General features: G+C 31.5%; 2 protein-coding genes across 2 annotated transcripts in view; both read right to left on the bottom strand.

Annotated features, from left to right (window-relative positions):
* Rs1 (Dead-box helicase Rs1) overlaps positions 1-5964 on the bottom strand; it is a 71352-nt gene extending 65388 nt beyond the window's left edge. Inside the window, exon 1 of the mRNA XM_075367059.1 lies at positions 5767-5964. Coding sequence (XP_075223174.1) covers positions 5767-5841 — 75 coding nt within the window. The 5' untranslated portion in view covers positions 5842-5964. The remainder of the gene's footprint in view (positions 1-5766) is intronic.
* A 7816-nt stretch (positions 5965-13780) lies between these two features.
* Positions 13781-16382, bottom strand: part of LOC142317706 (uncharacterized) — a 63792-nt gene continuing 61190 nt past the window's right edge. Inside the window, exons 9-10 of the mRNA XM_075354253.1 lie at positions 14751-15145; positions 13781-14681 (exon numbers count right to left, since the gene is read on the bottom strand). Of these exons, the coding sequence (XP_075210368.1) occupies positions 13862-14681; positions 14751-15145 (1215 nt within the window). The 3' untranslated portion in view covers positions 13781-13861. The remainder of the gene's footprint in view (positions 14682-14750; positions 15146-16382) is intronic.

Genomic DNA, 16382 nt, shown 5'->3' with positions numbered 1-16382 from the left:
TTTATTACACGCAAGGGTTTTTGAATGGTTTAACCGTTTCCAAGATGGCCGAGAAGACATTGCAGATGATGATCAAAATTCAAAGTGATGATGATTGTTTTTTTTTATATTCATGGTATTGTGTATCTAGGTCAAACTATTAATCAACATTACTACCTTGAGGTCTCCTTGCCCAACTCCATGAAAAAATATGAAAAAAAACGACCTGAATTGTGGAACAACAAGTCATGGGTTCTTCATCAGGACAAACGTACTGGCTCATACTGCATTGTCTGTCAAGATGTTTCTAACCAAGTATAATATTCCAGTGTTAAACCATTCACCTTAAACCATACACCTGACCTGGAACCACGTGACTTTTCTTTGTTCCCAGGTCAAATCTGCATTAAAAGGAAAAAGAGTTCAGACCGTTGAAGCTGTGAAAGAAAAACTGGCAAGCATCATGAAAGAGCTCACAGAAGAAAACTTCCAGCACTGTTTCAAACAATGGAAAATTCGCATGGAGCGTTGTAGGGATAGAGGAGGGATGTATATTGAAGGGGATAATAACTAAATATGTACAAATTTAAAATGAAATATTTTACAACATTTGTCTCATTATTTAATAGCCACATCTCATATGAAGACAATCCTGTGTAAAGTATTGTACCACCTTCACTTAAAGAAAAAGACTCTATTGTTTGTGTGTATCAATGGTGGCTAAGAGAAGTGGTAGATATTAGTTTCGAAAATGAAAGTGTGCAGGTTCATTTTTTCTACCCCGCTGGATCATGAACATCATTTCAAAAGTCCCAACAAGACAAAGTGTGGGAACCGATCTGCAAAGTCCTGAGAAAGGTGACATCACTTGAACCAACTACAGTGAAAGGTCGTTCTCACACAATTTCAAGAGAATTAACAAAAGACATATGACAGCTCTCGGTTAACCACAATAAATAATAAACTTTCATTCCTACAAAAACAGGCTATTTCACTGAAGAATAATTAAAATTTTGCTACAATTTATTTTTTCTTCAATAGTGTTTGCAAAAATAAACCAATATAAATATAAAAATGAATTCTTGAAAAAAGATGTAGGCTGCTCATTAAAATCTCAATATGGGTAATTTTTACAAGCATTTTTGAATCAAAATTGTATTAGGTTACTGGTATTGGTTAAGTTATCATTAAAATTATGACCTACCATTAATAATTTTAAAAAACTATTTTAAAAATATTGAAAACATCAACTTCAACAACATAGGGGTTAAATATAAAAAATCTACAGTGCAAAGAAGACAAGAAACATCTTTGGAGCACTTATTTACTGATTCAAAATGGTATCGCTTTTAACGGGTTTTTCATGATTTTTGAGAGGTTATAACGTTTTTATTAGTACAAAACACAAGAAACATTTTTATTTGTCATAAACATCTACAAAAACACTACAAGTTGTGGAAATTTGAGATTTTTATCACCTGCCCCATCAGAGTTATTTGTAGCCAAAATATGAATTAAAAAAATATATTATTTTCAAAAATTCATAAAAATTTAGGTGTAAGTGTATCACCATTAATATTATTTATGGTACAACTACTAACATACTTGTATATAACAAGTATGACATAACTGTGTATGCCATCCCTGCCTCTAGAAAAAAATTACCAAAAGTGAAATTTCACAATTTTTCATGTTCAACTTTATTGGTAATTTTCTCACAGAAAGAAAAGAGATAGGTAAATAAACCACTGGACCAATCTTTCATCTTGAGAAAATATGATTAAATTGCATTTTGTTTCATCCTTCCAGAAACAATATTTTTTTTAATTATAATTTTTTTTAAACCTTTACAATCACAAAAATAGGTGTGCGCATCATAACAAAAATGGCTGTCACATGTAAACTGCTTAAATAAAATATTTAAAAAAATAGTTTTAGGTCCTGAGACATGTAGGAAACAAGTGGGTAAGTTTCAATTTTTGTTAAATTGGTCAAAGCAACCAGCTTGTTTTTTTGGGATGCTTCAAATGAATTGACCCAACATTAATTATTTAGAGCAACTAAATTCTAACAGATGAAAAACTTAAACCATTTTTTTTTTCTATGTGAATTATTGATGATATAATTAATATCAAAATTAGAAGTCTGCAGCAAAATTTTAAAATAATAGTATAATATTTAATAACTACAGAATGCTATACCATTCAATTAAATAAATACATTAAAATTACTTATAATTTATAAGAGACATTATTATAATTCTCCACTATGGATTGGGTGATTTTCCTAATCAAATTTAAAAAAGCATCACTAACAGGCTCATTGTCTTCCCACACTTGTCTATACTTTGTCCTGAAAGGGAGTAAAGCATTAATGCTTTACAAATAGTAGAGAATCATCCATTCCCTCAACATGTTATTTCCAATGCTCTTTTGATTGTTATTAAATTGCAATATCAAGCATCTAACTAGTTTTTCAATACATAGGAAGCTTATACAAAATATGACCATGCAACAACACAAGAATTTTCTCTTACATGGTAATTGTTTTACTTCTATAAGTATACATTTTTTTTACAATCATTTACTTAATGGCTATTACTCTTAAAGTCCAGATTTTTTAATTGAAATGACTCTATTGTTTGTGTGTATGATGATCAATGGTGTCTAAGAGAAGTGGTAGATATTAGTTTTGAAAATGACGGTGTGCAGGTTCATTTTTTCTAACTCGCTGGATCATGTACATCATTTCAAAAGTCCCAACAAGACAAGATTACTACTAAGATTAAGCATTTAAGTAGAATGATAAATTAGGGGGTTAGGAAATCCCAAATATGTGTAAACAGATATAATAAAAATGGAAATATCTTTATAATATATATATATATGTATTTTTTATTCATTTATGAAATTGTGGTAGTACATCAACAGTATCTAACTTGTATGTTTGTCTACTTCAATCGTAAAATAAATGAGTATTTGAAGCAACAAAGTATATCTAAGGAAATATTCCTCAAGTATTAATGACAGCTTCATTGTACTTTAAGAAAACTTTTATTTATTATTTTTTTTTTTATATAATATACTTCTTTAAATTTATTTTAGTTAGGAATTTATAAAAATTAATAAAACAAATGTATAAATATTAAATAATGAGAAACATATCATTTTATCTTCTCACTGAGAAGAGAGACAATCTATATAGAGAATTCTTTCATAACAGAATGAAGTAACTAAATAAATATGTAATAATCTAGGTACCATTTAAGTTTGAAAGGGACTTAAACACAGCTATTTAAAACGTAGATAATACTTGCTTTTAGCAGTACTTTAGAGTTGACAGTTAAAAGAATTAAGCTGATGAAATGATTTTTAAATCAACTGTTAATTCATAACATACTTGCATTTCAAATTACAATCTGAAATGTATATGAATAGAGTGAATTTTTTTTTTGTCTTCAGTCATTTGACTGGTTTAATGCAGCTCTCCAAGATTCCCTATCTAGTGCTAGTCGTTTCATTTCGGTATACCCCCTACATCCTACATTCCTAACAATTTGTTTTACATATTCCAAACGTGGCCTGCCTACACAATTTTTTCCTTCTACCTGTCCTTCCAATATTAAAGCGACTATTCCAGGATGCCTTAGTATGTGGCCCATAAGTCTGTCTCTTCTTTTAGCTATATTTTTCCAAACGCTTCTTTCTTCATCTATTTGCCGCAACACCTCTTCATTTGTCACTTTATCCACCCATCTGATTTTTAACATTCTCATGTAGCACCACATTTCAAAAGCTTCTAATCTTTTCTTCTCAGATACTCCGATTGTCCAAGTTTCACTTCCATATAAAGCGACACTCCAAACATATACTTTCAAAAATCTTTTCCTGACCTTTAAATTAATTTTTGATGTAAACAAATTATATTTCTGACTAAAGACTCAAATAGAGTGATATACTCAGAAATTTGATTATACAATTTTAACTTTCTATGATAATTTTAAGCAATTATGGATCACCTTCAATAATGTTCATAATTTAATATAACATAGTAGATGTGCTTAGATCAGAAAAACACAAGATCTAAATGTCAGAAAGCAGGTTTGGACAACATATGCCCCATGTATCCATTGTCCAAAGGCATCATATTATCAGTATTCTAGTCAATTAGCAATCAGTTTTATGAGTTATGGTGATCTGTTTTGATGCTAATCTGTACTATAGAGACAAGTTAAGATTAAAATTAGAGTCAAGGTTAGGGGGTGTAAAACTGATCGATTACTTGATGAATGTCAAATTTTGTCATAATGATATATGACTATGATAACAAAAAAATTGAACATCAAAATAAATTGTGTCACAAATACAAAATAAACCATAAATTAACCTTAATAGTTGAAGAGTAGGACTCTTTAAGATGACTGCCAGCACTCTTCATAAGGTGATTCTCAATTGTACACATGACTTTTATCATGAAACATGTAGTCCAGTTTCTCTCTCTGTAGTGACTATTTTTCTGCTTAAATATAAATTCAGACAGTATCCACAAAAGTTGATGTTTAGTATTGCCATATCTTGTCATACCCCCTACACTATCTTCGCAAAACTTTAGCGTACACTCTAAAACCTTAAGTTGTTTTCACAGAATGTATTAGCATCTGAACAGGTCACACTATAACTCACAAAACTGATTGATAATTGATTAGAGCATTGATAAAATGGCACAGACTTATACTCTGTATGGGTGATTCACTGTCCAAACCTGCTTTCCAATATTATTTCTTGAATTTTCCTGATTCTAGGCATCCCTACTATGACATATTTAAGAATGAGGAAAATTGAAGTTGATCAAGTAATTGCTCAGAATTACTCTTCTATATTACACAAACTTTTATTTTTACATAACTTTCTATTTTACAGATCAGTTCCAACCTTTCTTATGGCAGTAACTCAAATAAAGCGTTTGGGATACAGAAGGTATAAATCAGTTTGTGAAAATAATAATTATACAGTTGGTCATTACTTGCGATAAAAATCTATTTGGAGATATTCACTTATATTTAGAGATAATCACTTGTGTGGCTTAATATTACATCACTTCTTGGTTTGTTATTTCTAATAGTATAACATTTTCAGCAATTCTGTAATACCCAATATGAATTGTTAATTCATATCAGGCCATCTATAACCATAACTTAAAACACCATTTCATCGAGACATTTTAAAGTAAACAATACAAAAGTAACTTTTTTATTTTATGAAAGGGCAGGCTCAACAACGATGGTCATTAGCCTGGTGAAAATTGGTAGTGTATGAAAAAATGCCTAACTGCAATTCGAACCCAGGACCTTCGCACGAAATGTCGAGAAGCCACCAACTCAGTCACAAAGGTTGGTATAGCTTGATTTTGTTGTAAACAAAATAAATTTGATCTGACAAAAATTTATAATCTTATGACATTGTAAAGGTCCACACTGCGAACAACAGAAATGATAACTAACCGGAAATATTATGAGATTAACAATGGTAACCTACACTAGTTGTATACTAAAATTTCAAATTGTTTTATAAATGACTAGCCTTAAGTTACGTAGGTTAAGTTTAGGTATAACCTATTTCGCAGAGCGTAATCCCGCGAAATAACAGGCGGAAACTGTTTAATGAATTAACACAACTCATTATTCGTGTTTCACCGTCTACCATTTTATGTTTTTAAGAAGAAAACTTACACCTACAAATATTCTGAAAACTAACAATTACTTGAATATGTCAATCCCATATTACTTACATCTTCGTCTTCATCGGACTTATCCGAATAATCCGGAACATCATCAGTTTCATGGATTGTCTTAATTAAATCCATAATGTAATTCGTATTGCATTCGAATACATAAACAAAAGTAAAATTAAAACTCGCAAGCACTGTGAAAACAGTTTACACGTGCACGAGTTGTATATTTATAATCGACATGCGCTACATGTTATCGAATGTTGTACTTCATGTTGGTCGACTTATAAGTAACAGCGTTATCGAACAAGAATTATTTCCCGACAAACCAATTATCATCAATGAAAAGTCGAGTAAGATTTTATCGAACAACTAGTCTTATTATTATTACTATCATTTAATTTATTTATCATGTTTTTTTGCGGTTTACGGATTTTTTTTTCATTATTAAATGTTATTTTTTCCGCCATTTTGGGGTCATACACTTGATTTACAAAATCGATATTTATGTACGAGTATTTCACGCATTTAATAAACATAAACATTCTCTTCTGTTTCCTGTTTAGCCTCTGGAAATTACCGTTCAAGTATTACTTCAGAGGATGAATGAGGATATGTATGAGTGTAAGTGAAGTGCAGTCTTGTACAGTCTCAGTTCGACCATTCCTAAGATGTGTGGTTAATTGAATTCCAATCACCAAAGGACACCGGTATCCACAATCTGGTATTCAAATCCATGTAAAAATAATCTTAAAAGTGCTGCAACAGGATTTAATCACGTAGTAGTTAAGAATCCGACCAAGGGTAACGTAGGCCTAAACAATTAATTATTAAAACAGTTATTGGAGGAGGCGATTGATTTTATCCTCAAAGTACGATGCCTTAAACTCGATGGTTGCTGGAATGAAGGCCTTCAGAGAAGAAAAGAAAAAATTACTATTGAAGATCACTGACCTTGAATTAAGTTAAAGCTCAATAAACTGGAACAGTATTAAAAAATTTCAACTTTGAAGTCCGTGGATTCCCCAAGTTAAAAATGAAGATGTTTATGATGTTACCAAGGTTTGCAACACTATCGGAGCTAATGTTAGAGTTAAGGATATTAAATACTGTTATGGAATTAAAGGTAATCCTGACAAAAGAAGCCTCAAAAATAAAAATGAACCTAATATAATTTTAGTCAGACTATTAAGCAGACAGAAGAAACATGACATCTTGGAAAAAGTCAAAAAACGTAAGAACTGTGCAGTAATAACTTCTATTCGGTTTCAGTGATAACGGAAGTGTTTTCATCAACGAACAGCTGATGAGTTGTCGCCCTACAGCTGACAAATCTTCTGGTTGGCAAGAAATCTCAGAAATGTTGGGTATCAGTTTGTTTGGGTTATAGATGGGCAGGTAAAAATACGTGATTTCGAAGTCGAGAGTTCCAATGTTCAAATCCTAGTAAAGGCGGTTTTTTTATACGGATTTGAATACTAGATCTTGGATACCGGTATGCTTTGGTGGTTGGGTTTCAATTAACCACACATCTCAGAAACGGTGGACTTGAAACTATACAAGACTACACTCATACATATTATCCTCTGAAGTAATACCTGACGGTGATTCCCGGAGGTTAAACAGGAAAAAACAAAAAAGGTTCAAAAACTCAGAAGAGAAAAAAAGACATGATTCTTCAATCAATACTCAATCGTGTTCTTTAAGCACACTGAAAAAATATAAACGTAGTTCCAAACCTGTCAGTGGACTGGACAGTTTTGATTTAGGTTTAGTTAAAAGAACAGTTAATGAATTTCATTCAAATTAGAATGAATTACCTACTTTAAAAAAAATAAGGCCAGAACTTCAATCATTATTGATTTTAAAGGCAATGAATCAACTTTAGCTGTTATTTTGAAAGAATTAGGTTTCAAATGGTGAAAAACTGAATAACAGAAAACGTTTAATTGAGAAATCCGCTATCAAGCGGAAGAGAATTGAATATTTCCAGGCAATGGCTAAGTACAGACAAAGAAATGCTACAATTGTTTATTTGGATGAAACGTACGTTTTAGGGTCGCATTGTTCGACAAATTTGTGGTCTGATAGTATTATTGAAGAACTTCATGTGCCGATTAATAAAGGTGACCGTTTAATAATAATTCATGCTGGAGGAGAAATCAGTTTTGTTCCGAACGCATTACAAAAAGCCAGTTCGAAAAGTGGCGACTAGCGTGACAACATGATTACAGACAATTTCATGAAATAGGTGCGTAAAAAATTGATTCTAAATCTTACACCAATGTCAGCAGTAGTTTAGAGTAGAGAGAATATTAACAAATTTAGGCCAACCTGACTTTCTGTGCACGAAGTGTCCCCTGATGAACAGGAACATTGCATCTATAAGCGTCTTACAACTCCCTGACCAACTCAAAGATAATTAATTGATGATCACTAGAACAATCATCAACAGTAGACCAAGCATCAACCCTACCAGGAATATTCCTACAAACAGTAATATCAATATTTGTTTCAGCGGACAATCTTCTTCCACCTACCATTTCAGCAGATGTTGCTAACTCACAGAAAACATTAAAGACCTCTAATCCATATTGTGCAACAAAGCCTTCAACTAATTTACCACTATCATCTGTAACTCTACTATGCCAAAGAAGCGATTTTTCATTTACATCAGCACCTAGGACTATAGGAGTGTTACCAACAGGACCAAGAATTCTATCCCACTTTTCTAAATATTCCTTAGCGAGATCTCTATATTGAAAATACAAACTAACAACAAAAAAATCAAGACCATCAATAACAAGTTTAAAAGCAACATGATTAGTTTCAGAAACCTGCCTCAAATAAAAAAAAAAAACAACACAAAAACCAATTCCAGCAGAAAAGACACAAACCAATGTTCTCCTACACAGAACTGATTACATATTGTTACTTCCAGTGTAAAAATTTGCCAACTATCAAAACCTGTTAGATCACCGTGTACCATACATGGATGTTGCAGAAGAATTATATCGAAGAACCTCCTTTTAACAATTTTACTTAACTTGATCTGAGCAATGAAATCATCTTGAGAATTTATCTACCCAAACTTAACCATGCAATGAACTAAAATACATCTCAACAGGTCTCAACAACCACAGTCCTTATTATTGATAGAGTGCTTGCAATCCTTGCGCAACCTTCTGCAATTTACACAATTAGGAGCCTCAGACATTTTAGGACACTCTTCATATTTGTGGCCCTTGTCGCCACAATATGCACAGAGAGAAGCATATTGACAGAATTTAGCTTTATGACCAAATCTACAATACTTAAAGCATCTCTGAACATCCATGAACTCATTGACTCTACAGGAAGGGAAATCCACAACAACCTATTATCAGCAATAAACTTGTTAAACAGTGTAGGCCCGATTTCGATTATTGTACTGTGAGGGCATCATGTCTACCAGTTTTGAACAAAAACCTGCCCTCAGACTTGAATGTCACCTCAACCAAATAGGCATTTTGCACATATATGACACAACCTCCTCTTCAAACAGGTGAGAATGAATTGAGAATGAGATGACTTGAGGCCTCCTTTTAAGTTTCTGATCCACCTTAACCTCAAACTTTTTAATAACGACAGAATCTTAAATGACGACAACCAGACCTTTCCTATGTCCTTTGTTACTAATTTTCAAATTTGTCCTCGTTTCCTTTTTTTAAAAATTGTTTTGTGGCACCCTCTTTCTGGTTTAGGAAGGTGACTTCTGGCTGCTTGCAGCCTAACCTGGCCTCCCACTTGCTTTTAGGCATAGCATCTCCGATCCATCCTAGCAAGCGCAGGCACTGATACTGGGATGGAAACTGCCTCTAACAATAACCTCCTTGACATCAGTTGGCTTAGAGCAAGTGCTTCAAATTCATTCACCAAAGCAGAGAACATTCTCTCAAATTCATTAAGCCGCTTATCTGGGAACCGCTGCATAGGCACTTCGAAGGCCTTCAAGAAACTCCTGCAACTGCTCACACTGTTTCTCAAATTGTGTTACTAGAGGGACAGAACTACCAGCCCTGCCCCAGCCTTAACTAAATCATTAATCAGACTACTTTTTGGTGCCTGGATGGACATATCTGCCTGACTAGCTTGGCTTTCATCATCGGAGGAAAAGATGGAAACATCCTCCACATCCCTCCTGAAACTACTTCATTTCCTACCGCCTGGGTTTTCCCTTAGATTCTCCAATCGAAGTCTTCACTAAAGCTTCCTTAAGTAAATAAAATAAGGTAAGCTAATCTTGCTGATATTTACTACTTTGTTGGGCAAACCCACAAATGTGACAACTGCCTGCAGTGAGATAGATAGCCAGAGGCCGCCTATCCTGTCACTCTTGGCCACTACTGGATTTTTAACGCAAGTGCAAACAATTACAAAATCACTGATTACAGGCCCTCTCTGAAAAGAGTGAGCCCTTGCTTGTAACAGGGTATTTACACCAGCAGTCGTTGTAATTTCATCTCTGCATGCCTTGTATAACAAAAACTCAATTGCTTTACAAGGCCCTCTATGAGTTGGATGCATGTCTAAATCAAATCAGATACCAAGAAGGATCTTGGCAATAACTAACAAATGATGAGCTAACATATGCTGTTAAAACCTTAGTTTGTAAAGAATTCAACACTGGTACACAAGCAATCACTGGTTTAAAAAATACCAAAGCAGACTCAAGTCACAGCAACACTTTTGATCAGACATATCAAAAGAACCTAAGTAAGGAATCATCCTACGTTTATTTCCTAAAGAAACAAAAGCCTGATTTTCAAACATAGTTTCTCAATGATAAATGAATCTAGCATATAAAAAATGCCAAGCCGGACCAAGATTCAAAATCAACTTTCAGATTAACAACAGACAGTACCACTTATGTTGTTAATCACTGGATGACGTTTTTACTTTATGAAAATCCATAACAAAAGAAAATAAATATGCAATTGATTTTCAAAAAAATTATTTAAAAAAATTACAACAGTTGTATTCATAAACAGACGTTTTGTTTTATGAATAAAGCTATTGTGATTTTTTAAAATCATATAATTAAATAAATATTTGTTTATTTTCTTTTACTTATGTTAATGTCTGAAAATGAGATGTAGAGCTGTTTTACCCTTACATTCTGTAACTTAAGCCTATATTGCTAAGAGGATTCATTAACTTTATGTCTACTCTTAGTAACATCATTTCTTCAAATGTTTGGTCATTCTGTGGAGCTGCTCAAAGTAAGCTGTATGTTCTACATTCTAGAGACAATAAATTCAAGACAGCAAAGTTTGCAGTGCATTCTGTATGTGTAAACTGTAATGGATAACATTACTCAAGGTTATGAAGTTGTCCCATTTTTAAAATTGAAACCCCAATTCTTCAGATGTTTTGTGAAATGTTTGTTATTGTGATGAAATTAAAATTGTAACTGTACAGACACCTAGTAAGATATCTTTTGCTAGAGCATCATTCTGTGACATCTTCTCAATTCCTGGGTAGTATAGCAATGTAGATTCCACCAGAAATATTTTCCATTCTGGACGAAATCTGTAATAAAAGACCTATAGGGCAATTTAAGATTTTTGTATTCTCCAACAATAATGAGAGTGGCTCATTTGGATTATAGGCAGCACATCCTGCAACAGGTTGTAAATTTCATAGAAAGATAGAATGACCTTAAAATATACCATTAATTTTTCAATTTATTATTGAAAAATTATTTTTGATTAATATATAAATCTGGAATGATGCTTCTTTAAAAACACACACAAATTTCCATCGCTCATTTGTTCGTTCAATTCCAATTTTAAATATGTTTATCATCTTTTAAACACAGATGTATTTAGCTCAGTGGATTTTATCATTTAAAACTTTTATTTTACATTGCTCAGTGTTTTTCTTCCCACTTGTTGGAGTGATTGAGAAGACAGCTTTCTTTATTTTCAAATTCTTGTTTTTCATTGAATATTCTTACAAGTAAAAATGAATGAGGTGAGTATGCATTTAGGCATACATCCCCAATATCTTTTTTACATGCTTTTGTTTCATTCACTTTCATTTCATGATGTAGTACACATGTGCAACAGGTAGGTATGCATGAACGATTTATACTTCTTTATATGAATGATTTATGTAAAATTATATGTGTTTTGGGAATAAAAAAAATTTTTAATTCTTTCCAATCATAGAAATTCTCAAGAACAATGTCAATCACAGTTATGTTAAACAGAAATAAGTCAACAGTGCAATGTTAGTTCAGAATGAGAACACCAGCGCTGTTAATAGTGTAAAGGTAACAAAACATCAGAAGAGCAAGAAGTTTGATTGGTGCTTAGATATCAGCGGTTATTCACAGATCTGTGCAGCAAAGTCAATTGAAGAGTGCGAGGCTTGATTTGAAAGTGAACGCCAATGTTACTTTGTGCAGCAGAGTCAACAGAAGAGCACAAGGCTCGATTTGAAAGTGACTGTCAGAGTTACATTCAGTTTCCTGCCATGTACCGCCATGCAATTGTTAAACAGAAGATGCTAACTTTGATTCTGTCATGGGCATCACAGTGCACAAAATACAAGGAAGTACTGAAGACTATGCTGTTGTCTATTTGGGTCCAAAACTCTTTGCTGAAGGGCAAACATATAGCTTTTTAGTAGAGTTAGATCCCTTGATGGACTTCGGATTAAAGAATTGGACAGTTCAAAATTAACTGGTAAAAAACCTTGTAACTAGGACACTTTAGAGGAAGTGGATCGTATGAGAAATAAAGTGAAGTATAATTTGATTAGTCTACATATTGGGATAAATAATTAAGTTTAATTATAAAATGAAATGTGATTAATTAGTTGATATCTAAGCATATACAAGAAATTATTTCTCAAAATTTGATATTTGTTTGATTTTTATTTTATAATCCTAAAAAAATGAAAATATACTAAAAATATTATAATTATATAATTTGTAAAATTTATATAAAATTTACTTTACTAATAATCTAGTGTTGTTTTATAAAAATTTCATTTACTGCGACTAAAAAGTATAAAACAGAAAAAAACTTTTTTTTTAAAACATGCTTTCTATAAAAAATAAAAATCTAAAAAAATAAATATTTAAACGTCATACTAAAATGTAAAAAATAATATTTTCATAAGTAAAAGGCTAAAGAAAAACTAAGTGTAGCATAAGAAATTATTCAATTCAATTTGAGGAAAAAATTATCCAAACAATGATTACCCAGTAAATATAAATTAGAAGATAATTTTGTTTTCAACAAAATAATATGTATAAAATTTTCTATTTTCACAAAACTGCAATGAAAAGCATCGGGCGCATTTTCATATTCAATATCTACATAAATTCTTTAAATATGATGCAAAATTTAAATGATAGCTTCAGTCATATACTGAAGCTGTATGACAGTATCTATTTCGTAAATCTCTTTGGATGAACTAAAGTTAAGGTGTAGAATAGAAGTGAGGTCGTGCCACATGGTTTTCATTGTAGTCTTCTGAATATAGAAAACTTTATACATATTATTTTGTTGAAAACAAAATTATCTTCTATTTATATTTATTGGGTAATCCACTGTTTGAATCACTTTGTTTTCCTCGAATTGGATTGAATTTTTTCATATGTTAAACTTATTTTTTCAGTAGTCCTTTACTATCGAAAATATTATTTTTTACTTTTTAATATGAAGTTTTTTATCAATATGGCTATAACAATTACATGGAAATGCTTTTTTTTTAAATTTTATTGCAACATAAAACAAATTCAAGAAACCCGTACAAAATTTTATTTAAAGATGTTATTTAAAACATTTTTAAGTAATGGGAGCAATATGGCTAAATCACATTTTATCCAATAAAATACTAAGGAACTAAAGATAAAAAAGAAGTTATTTTAAACAGGTTTTCAAATTCTTTAATATTGTAATATAACATTTTGCAAGAAAAAAAAAGAAATTATATTTATAATTAGATATCACAATTTTTATTGCACTATTCAACAAAATAACTTAAAATCTGTATCATGAATAACTACTACTATAGATCTGATCTTGTTACAGTTGTATTTACACTTTCTGTAGTCTGTTCACTATTTACACTATTCACAAACTGTTCATTCAATGTACAGTTAGTTATCTGATAAAGGAACTGAATTTGAATGCGTTTTTATATGTTGCGTTAACCCACTACGAAACCGGAATGTTTTTTTACAAACAGGACAATTATATGGCTTTTCTCCAGTGTGAATTCTAACATGAGCTTTTAAATTATAAGGCTGAGCAAACCGTTTGTCACACTGCATACATGAAAATGATTTTTGACCAGAATGAGTCAACATATGCTTCTGTAATGCACTCGGTCTAGCATACATGTTAGTACATAGAGTGCATGAGTACATTCTGCGTTCAAACATAACTGTATGAACTTTTCTATGCTGTATCAAAGCAGATAATGTAGTAAATATTGATGTACAACTTGAACACGGATACATGCCATCATGTGTAATAGCATGAGTTGTTAACCTCGTATGAGTTTCTTTATGGCGTTCTAAATTCATTTTAACATTAAATGATTTACCACAAACAGTACAAGGGAATGGTTTCAAATCTGTGTGAATTATCATATGCCTATTAAGATTTGCTTTTTCTCTAAATTTTTTATCACATACTGTACAAGTATAAGATTTAACTTCATCATGATAGATTAAATGCTTTCGTAAATCAGATGCATTATTGAAAGAAGTCTGACATATTTTACATATAAGGTTGTTCGTATCAATTGCTTCATGAATATACTGATGCCGTTTCAGTTGTACTTCAGCACGAAAAAGTTTTTGACATACTTCACATTCAAATGCCTTTTCATTGGTATGGGTTGATATGTGAACTCTTAAACTGTCTTTAGTTGTAAATGATCTGTTACACACGGCACAAGTAAAAGGTTTACCTCTAATATGAAGAGCAATGTGTCTTTTAAGTGAGAGGTTGTTTGTAAACAATTTATCACATAATTTGCACTTACAAGGTTCAATAAAATCAATAGAATGTGTTTCCATATGAAGCATAAGTGATTTGTTTTGTTTAAAAGCTTTACCACACAACCAACAAGAAAATGATTTATTATCACTGTGAGATAATTTATGACTCTGTATATGACCTAACTGTTTAAATGACTTCCCACAAATATCACATTTATATGGATTTTCCCTAGTATGTATTCTCATATGATGTCGCAAATTACTATTATCAGAAAATGGTTTAGAGCAAACAGTACAACTGTATGGCTTCTCTCCAGTATGTTTTCTCATGTGGCGGTAAAGATATGTCCGACAAAATTGTGCTTCACAAACTGTACACTGATGTCGACGTGAAGCTGATTTTCCAGGATTTTGCTCGTTTGATTGGCCATTAAGCTATAACAAAACAGAAAAACTTAATATTACGTACAATTTACAGTGCAATATTGCAAGTCAAGTAACATAAAAAGGTAGCTTTATTATAAAACAAAAATTACAGAAGTACATTATCATATTAGAGGACAGTAAATATTATAAATAAAAGATATATACATTAACTTAGCAAAATCAATTCTTTTTTTTGTTATTGTATCTGTCCATATTCATCTCTGTACTAATTATGTCCAAGACAAAAGCATTACACAATTTTCCACCAACAGTACAGAATTCAGCAATGCCTCTTACCTTATGCTTATTGTTTTTTCATTTTATAGTGCTTTTGAGGGTTTCCCTCATCACAGCAATGCCTCTTACCTTATGCTTATTGTTTTTTCATTTAATAGTGCTTTTGAGGGTTTCCCTCATCATCAGCTAACAAAAAATCTTTTTAAAACATTTATACAACAAACTCAAAACATAAAATTGTCAACATAATATAAAAATATGTAGTCAAACATTAAAATATTCCATGTGGCCAGCCACACATACAGTTCTGTACTAAGATTATTTAAATTTTTATAAATTATATGAATGCGCTATTATCTATGGTGGCCCTAATAAGAAAGTCATTATCAAACTCTGTCTGTACATTAATCAAACTAAACTTTTGTCTATACTTTCATATATAATATTTTTCTAATATATTAATTTTTTTTATTATTATCACATCCTTTTACAATTTCTAATATTTTTAAATTTATATGTGTCAATTATTAAATGATCTGCAAGATTGGAGAAAAACCCTAACTTGTTTTCATAGATCTAAAGTAATAGATAATTTAGGGCAAGGTTTGTAAATATGTATATGTATATATATATATGTATGAGAGGTTTGATCAAAATGTACAACAGAATTTTTTAATTTCCCAGGCTGAACAAGTCAAATTATCACGATTTTTTTGTTGTGTTGGTATACCTGTCATTAATGTATGTTTACATTGGTATCCATATTGGATACTTAGTTTATTGTTGGTTGTCAAAAAGGTTAAATGTGTTTTAGTATGGTCAGCGACTTTTAACTTGCAGAAAAAATGGAACAAAGAATTTACATTAAATTTTGCTTTAGGAATGGAATAAATTGCAGTATCACAGGAAATTTTGAATGTTGCTTTTAGCAATTCTTCAATAAATAAAAAAGCATTTACAAGTGGTACAAATGTTTCCAAGAGGGCCATGAAGACGTTGCAAAAACCAA

This window comes from Lycorma delicatula, chromosome 1, assembly GCF_047948215.1.
Source record: "Lycorma delicatula isolate Av1 chromosome 1, ASM4794821v1, whole genome shotgun sequence".
NCBI classification, from domain to species: Eukaryota; Metazoa; Arthropoda; class Insecta; order Hemiptera; family Fulgoridae; genus Lycorma; species Lycorma delicatula.
The sequence above is the reverse complement of the archived record's forward strand: the minus strand, read 5'-3'. Positions and strand labels throughout refer to the sequence as shown.